Raw genomic sequence first — 7593 nt, forward strand, 5'->3', positions numbered from 1 at the left:
GCTGATCCAGTTTGGGTTTCATCTTCTGGTTTGAAGACTAATAAAGGAAACGAAGGAATGAAAAATAGCTCTTTCAGTGCTGCTTAAGTTGTATATTTTTAATGTTATAGCATGCATTCGTCTTCAGAGTTTTATTTATCACAAAAGACAAGGAAATATTTCTCCTTTTTTATAGAAAGACATAAAATCAGTACTATTTTAATTTATTCATCACATGCTTTCTTGACAGTGACTTTTTAACAATTAGCTGGCCAAAAAACATCATCATGTACTGGGGAAGAACAATGACGCATCTTTTAAAATAACACACTTAAGATAACTTGTACAAGTTGAAAACTATGTTCATCATTTGCAAAACACAAATTGATCTCCATATATGGACTGCATGCGAAACAAAATTGTATTAAAATGTAAAAAGTAATTGTCATTTAATTAGTAAAATTTTGCTCCTCATAGCTCTTAATTTCTAAATAGCGTTTTGAAAATATGATTTTTTACTCACCATCATGTCATTCCAAACCTGTATGCTTTTTTTTAATTTGATGGAAATATTCAATTTGTAGTTTGAAAAAAAATATATATATATATACACACATTCTAGGTTTAACTAAACTATCAAAATTGTTTATTGTAGCGTTGCATTGTAAAAATGTATCAGTTGACTTAACTTAAAAAAAAGTGATGGAACCGTCGCTTTAAGATTAAATAAACTTAAAGTGTAATTAAAAAAAATTAAGTTATGTGAACTTGACAATTCTACATAACTTTTTTTTCAATGACGCATTAAGTTTATTTACTTAATATTAAGGCAATATGTTTCCTCACTTTTTTATGTTGCCAACTGATCACTTATTGTGGGTTGAGACTGTCCATTGCTTAGAAACAAAATACTTTTTTATTAAACTTCCTGTTACAAGAACATTAAAAAGTGATATTCTCCCTGTATTGATTTAACATGTCAACTTGTTAATTCACTCTTCAGTTTGTCTTCATTTGGCAATGCCTCCAGCAGATAAAGAATGCAATACTTACTTTAACACGTAATAATGAGAAATTCTCAGGAAGTTCAGCAATTAGACATTTTATTCGCCCAACAACGCAGCACACACTCCTAAAAACTGACCAAAAATGTATGGCTTATCGCATTCTAAAGTGCTTATTTGTTAGAGGCAGACATGCTTAAAACATAACAACACTTAAAAAAGACACGACAGCCAAAATGAGCCCAAGACTGTTTCAATTAAATAGACACAGAATTAAACATTTGGTCCTTGTTGCAAGCCTTGAAATACACACAGCAAAGATCACGAGCATCTCCAGAAAACAATAAGAATGTAACAGTTCTCAAAAAATCAATGTAGTTGTCAATGACCCCTACCATAATCTGGCACTACATAGAAGTTCGGAAGTAAACACAGATTCAGTATTTGACTTTATGAAACTCAAATGAAAAGTGAAACTATTAAACTTAAAAAATAAAGTAGTCATATTACATTGCCCTGTTTAAACATCACTTTTGGCTAAAAGTAAAAACCATTTCTATGAAATACAAATATACATTCATTTAATTTATACAACTTTGACTTTGTATTGGATCTATCTAGGAATATGTACGGAAGCTTGTTTCCACCAGGAAATAAAATAGGTAATCGCGGCATTTTTTCAAATTTATATCTCTAATTTGCAGTAAAAAAGTCAAAATTATGAGATAACCGTTTTTATTACGTGGTGTAAACAAGCTTCCATAAATATCACGCTAACCTCAGGATTAAACAGACATGTGCAAATCAACGGTCAAATCATGCTTGAAATGAACCATCAACCATCATCAGAAAGAATAAAAATGTTAAAATAAAACTTTGAAGTGGACACAACTTTATCTTGAGAAATAAATAAGCTGAACATCAAGTGGTCGAATGCTGTCTTGCACCATTAAAACGATAAACTGGAATCGAAGCATGCCATTCAAACGCATGCACCCCACAAGCTTAATTGGGAATATCAGAGCTGTTGTTGCGGTTTCCGTATTTGTGATGAATGAAGAGGAGCACCACGCCGAGGAAGAAGCAGATGGAGCCCACCGTTATGTAGGCGATGCCCAAGAAGGGGTTTTTCCCTCCCATCCAGGAGATGGTGCTGAGGATCATACGCTTCCGGCCCTCAAAGCTGCGGACGGGGTAGTCTGAGGGGCGAGCGGTTGAGGAAACAATGTCCATTTAGAAATTATTAAAGACCCCCTGTATTGAAAATCAAGCTTTTAATGTCGTTTATATGTCTATGTGGTGTTTTTAAACCAGTCAACCAACACCATTGCTATCAAAGACAGTCTCAAAAACGCAGTTTAAAACCGCCCACGTTTCCTGACGTCACAAACCTGTAACCAATCCGGTCAAAGGATTCTTCCAAATCATTTTTGGCTGAACTAAACCTATATTTCCCTCTGGCCATTGTGTAGCGTTTACTACAGTTGACCGAGTGGATCAGGTAGCTATTCTGAGCTGCGGTGAGTGAGTGGAGGTGGGGCTAATTTGCATATTCACGTATACTAAATGAAGCTAGGGTGTAAAGTTACATTTAAAGGACAAGTTCGGTATTTTACACTTAAATCCCTGTTTCGTATCTGATGAAATAGAACGGTTAAGATTAAAATTTGGACATGCTGCTGTCCCGAGAATTTTAGGTTTATTTCGCTTTTGTGGACTAGTGAAATATTAGTGAAATAAACCTAAAATTCTCGGGACAGCAGCATGTGTCCAAATTTTTATCTTAACCGTTCTATTTAATCAGATACGATCTGTAAACAGGGCTTTAAGTGTAAAATACCGAACTTGTCCTTTAAGCTATTTAAAAATATATATTTTTACAGGAAAAAAACATTTCAATATGTAATTTTGATTATCAAAGATGAGTTTTGAGGGATAAAAATATTGACTGCAAGGGAAAAAAATTATATGTAATATTTGACACTGTTGGCCAGATTTACTAACAGCTTGTGCCAGTGCAAACCCTCTCTTGGCGTTAAAAAACTACTGTCAAGATTTACTAAAGACTAGAGATGCACCGATTACAATTTTCTAGGCCGATTCCGATTTTTTATTGAGTTTGACCTGCCGATACCGATTTTAGCCGATTCCGATTTCATTTTTTTTAATCACTTTAGAGCACACACAAATATTTTTTTCTATATATTTTTTTTCTTCATAAAACACCGTATACATTTACCCAAACTGAATAATAAAAAGTTTAAATGGATACATGATTTTCTATAAATATTTTTGAGCCCATTTTCTTTTCTGACATACTGCCTACTCCAGTTCTTGTTAAAACACACTAGACATGCAAATTCTAGCACTTTTTGTATGAAATATTTATTTTGTCTATCAAAAGTGTGCTTTCACTTTAATTGAGCGTGACGCTCCTGCTTGACGCTCATGCGCTGCTCCTGCTCCCGGTGTGAACGCACTCATTGATTAACATGCACGGCGAAAAATATACACGCTGCTCACGCTTGCGGTGTGAAACGGCCGTAATTCACGGAATTTCCTAAACGCGTTCCGTGTGCACTTATGATGCTGATGTTGCGAGATGTTAATCATGCAGCGCCCGAGTGCATTTGACTGGCATAAAAATCGGCATATGTCAGACTGACCGGCCGGTCGCCTGTCATGGCCGTTCATGTGAAAATCGGCCAATTCCGATCACCAGCAGATCAATCGGTGCATCTCTACTAAAGACAGTGAAAAATTAGCGCTGAAAAGCCGTGAACAGGGTTATTTTTGCGGGTGACCTTATTACATATGCATTTGTAGGAGTTTCCCTTTTAGACGGAAAATGTATGAGGAAAGTATTTAAATGCTAATCTGCGCTGCTCTTGGTACATTGCGGTGGTCATTATGGAAATGATCTGCGTCTGCTCTTTAATTTGTGTCGTCACTAGATCACGCGCTGAACTTTACACTCCCATCAGCGCTTTTGTGGAATTGCGCTCTCAAGATAATTTGCCCTGTTTAGTTAATCTGGCACAGATTGTGTGTTGTTAATATTTGGAGGTGAAATACTGGGTGTCAAATATATTCTCTGTCATTTTTGATCAATTTAATGCATCCTTGCTTAATAAATGTATTAATTTAATTCAAAAGAAAAAACTTTCGAACCCCAAACTATTGAACGGTAGTGTGTCTTACCAAAGTCAAAGACCAATAGTGAAAATCCTTAATTTTAATTGAAAATAATAATTTTAATTACAAATAATATGAGTAGCCTAGCAATTTGAATGAAAAGCTATCGGAGTATGATTTGATGTTGAGCTCGTGCAGAATCGGAAATATTTCTTGTTCATTTTACTGTAAATACTCATTTACACGCACAGTTAGCTATCGCTCACTATAGAGCTTCATGTTTTAAAGGTAAGCAATGCAAGGATACTGTAGGTGACTTCCAGGGTGTAGTTTCCTCTGGGCAGTGTGGGTGTCATGTTGTTCTTCTTCTGAATGATGCGGTAGAGCTTTCTGAAGGTGGGGAGGGCAGCCGTACGCATCCATACGATGAAATCCTCATTTATGAAGCCGTTGTTTTCTGAGTCAGTGTCCAGCTCATAAACAGGCTTGCGCCAGTTGACCGGCTTCGCTGTGTCTGGAAGATGAGGAGAGTTTTAGTTCGAGATATGGACAAAACATATGCCAACTCATCACAGTACACATGTAAGTCTATATATAGAATTATACCAATAAAAACAGCAGTAAGATTACTGCCAGCAGGATTTCTGAACTTCACATGTTTGTCCGTCCACCATGCGATCCCTTTTTTGACCAGCGGAATTTGGTTTTTTGTTCCATTGGGATCAATGTAAAACAAGTCCAATGTGTCTGAAGCCAAGAGTGAAAGAGACAATCGATATTAAAACTCATGAGGAAACGGTCTCGCACAATGGCAAGTATTCAGATCCAGGTCTTACCATTAAACATGCTGTTAGCAATGGCTCCACACGGGGCTATCGGCTTTTCATTAACGCGGTACGGCTCACATTCTTTGCTTGGATCCTGAAATATAAAGATACAGGTATAAAGTAAAATATAAAGATACAAGGTCTTTCGGTGATTGACAGGGCTATAATAGGTGTGGAGATGTTTTAAACACATGATGCCAAACCTGCTCTCATACAGCGCTTGTTGACATAGTGTTGACATCTGTTAGTGCTGGCAAAGCATACCATGCTGTCAAACACGTCAGACAGCTGAGCTCAAAATTAGGTGAACTATTTAGTTTCCATTTGCTTCGTCATTAAAACTAGGGCTGTCTATATATCATTAAACTGAAAGACAAGAGTGTCTATCAGTCTATAAATAGCCCTGAAAGACAGACAAAGTATATTTACTCGGTAGAGTAAAGATAGATAGATAGATAGATAGATAGATAGATAGATAGATAGATAGATAGATAGATAGATAGATAGATAGATGCAATACCTTAAGTGAGTTAAGGTCTCCATTGAGTTGGCTGTCATCTCTGGACTTCACATACCGTCTATGGTTTTGGTAGAAATTTGAGAGACCATAGTACATGAAGACATTACTCTGAGGACAGAAAGTTAGAGTCGTGAACTGGCATTGTTGTGAAAGCTCATCAATTAACACACCCGTAAAACTATGCTTCTATAAATAACTAAACTGAGAACCTTTGGATTTAAAATACATGTCAGATGTTATCAGTCAGGAAAACCAAGGCCTTTCGTTTCCTCATAGTACAGCTAAAAGTGATTGATCATTCAAACTACTAACAAAAAGTACTATGGTTCTATCATGTTTCTTTCTACATAATGAACAATACCATTATGTAGCAATGAATATGATAATTTATTACCCATCAAAGTGTGAGAGACCTCCAATTTATTAGCCGCAGTGAGTAAATAACTAAAAGAATAACAGTGTAGTAAACGGTTTAACTATTTGCGCTACAAACCAGAGTGTTTATGATTATTACTATAATCAATTAAATGGTAATAAATAACCGTTTGCAATATCAAGTAGCATAACAAACTGTTTTTGTGCAGCTAAAAAAACACTGGAAGCAGCTGACACCAGAAACCTTGTACACAAGTTAAAAATAACCAAGTTTGAATATGCAAAAGCTCAAATGATTTGAGATATGAGAGGTATAGATGTAGAAGATGGCAGAAGGCTTCAGAACACATGGAGTTTAGTGCACAAAATCACCATATGTATGTTTGTCCTTTTAACACTTCGACATTAAGTGGCCACTAAAAAGTTGTATTGTATGGAAAAACTTTAATGCACGTGTATGTCCCGGCCAGTTATTTTCAGTTTTCAGGTATTTTTTACACCTCTAGATTTTTTCTGACTGTTGTTTCATATGTCAGACTTTAAAGGGTTAAGTCACATGGAGTTGGAGTAACATTTTATTTTGTAAACGTTTATTTTGGCTAAACCACCCCTTGAAAAGGAGTGCCGCATAATGGGGCAGGCAGGTCACAAACACTCACTCACCTCGAAAGGCTGGTCGAGAGTGAAGGACAGGACACATTTGCATGGAGTCGTGCTGTTCCAGCTGAAGTTTTGAGAGCAGTTAAAACACGGGCTGGACATGTCAGTCCCGGTATATTCAATCTGTAAACCAAAGAAACATGATTAACACACGGTTACATAGACCTCATGACGTCCGAATGAACAGTAGACGTCTATTAGCGGTGTGTTTGTTAGTAAAATGACCCTAACACACACTGCAACAGGCTCAAACCTCGATCTCTTTGATGTTGTTGGACGTCACGAAGAGGCCGATTCCTATGGGAATGAAGATGAGGCCGATGACGAAGAATGCGGGCAACACGGTCCCCGCGGTCAAGATGGGCTGCCAGGCCGGCAAGCGCTGCTGTTTGAAGGCGGTGTTGTCGGGCTTTCTGGTCCGGATGGCGGTTCCGCCGAGCCCCGCGGATCCGGAGAGATGACCGTCTTCCTCTTTCGCGTTGTAGCTGGACGCCATAATAGCCGTATTTACCAGCTCACAGCTCCAGTATTTGTGTTAAAACACTCGATTCCTCGATTATAGACAAGTACTTATCATAAAAGTGTTTTATATGTCCGCTGCAGTGGATTATCTTCACTGCGGCCTTCTCTCCAGATTGTATGGGAAGTTGCTTGTTTTGTTTGAGGCGGTGCTACAGCAGGAAGTGTCAGCTTGTGTGATTCGCGAATCATGTATAGCCTATGATCCGGTTCATTTGATTCAGTTGAACTGATTTGCGAATCAGTTGATTTGAATTAATGAGCTGTAATTAGTGTCAGAGTTGTGTTAGTTGGAATTGTACTTAAAGTTGATTTACTTAAAAATTTAAGGCAGCAACTTTTTTTTACCATGGGTTGGGTAGGAAATTCTATAACGTTAACGGTGAATGAGAGACTACATTACATATATTTGTGTGTTCCAATGAATGTGCTCAAATAACAAAAGAAAAACTTTTAATTATTTTAGTTTTTTGTAATTTGATGCAAAGGCAATATACTAAGTATAGTGTCATAAATGTAGGTTACATACAACTTTGCAGGATGTACGACGCTGGTGAACGTTAAAACAAGTCAT

At 37.0% G+C, this 7593-nt stretch overlaps 1 protein-coding gene across 1 annotated transcript; it reads right to left on the reverse strand.

Annotated features, from left to right (window-relative positions):
• Positions 1-1065: 1065 nt before the first annotated feature.
• Positions 1066-7265, reverse strand: tmem30ab (transmembrane protein 30Ab). Its single transcript, XM_079584670.1, has 7 exons — positions 6754-7265; positions 6504-6623; positions 5466-5573; positions 4955-5039; positions 4725-4865; positions 4426-4632; positions 1066-2182 (listed from the first exon to the last, which is right to left on the reverse strand). Exons 1-7 carry the CDS (start codon positions 6994-6996, stop codon positions 1989-1991), a joined length of 1098 nt encoding a protein of 365 aa, XP_079440796.1. The 5' UTR covers positions 6997-7265; the 3' UTR covers positions 1066-1988.
• Between the last annotated feature and the right edge of the window lie 328 nt (positions 7266-7593).

The sequence above is a fragment of the Phoxinus phoxinus genome (genome assembly GCF_949152265.1).
Source record: "Phoxinus phoxinus genome assembly, chromosome: 16".
NCBI lineage: Eukaryota > Metazoa > Chordata > Actinopteri > Cypriniformes > Leuciscidae > Phoxinus > Phoxinus phoxinus.

Bases quoted from the DNA above. Each gene is read 5' to 3' on its own strand.
- tmem30ab (XM_079584670.1), bottom strand. From the start codon at position 6,996: ATGGCGTCCAGCTACAACGCGAAAGAGGAAGACGGTCATCTCTCCGGA. The intron at 5,040-5,465 runs GTATTGCATCTA...TTTATATTTCAG, and splicing joins GAGACCTTAACTCACTTAAG to GATCCAAGCAAAGAATGTGA. The intron at 4,866-4,954 runs GTAAGACCTGGA...TCTTGGCTTCAG, and splicing joins TGCTAACAGCATGTTTAATG to ACACATTGGACTTGTTTTAC.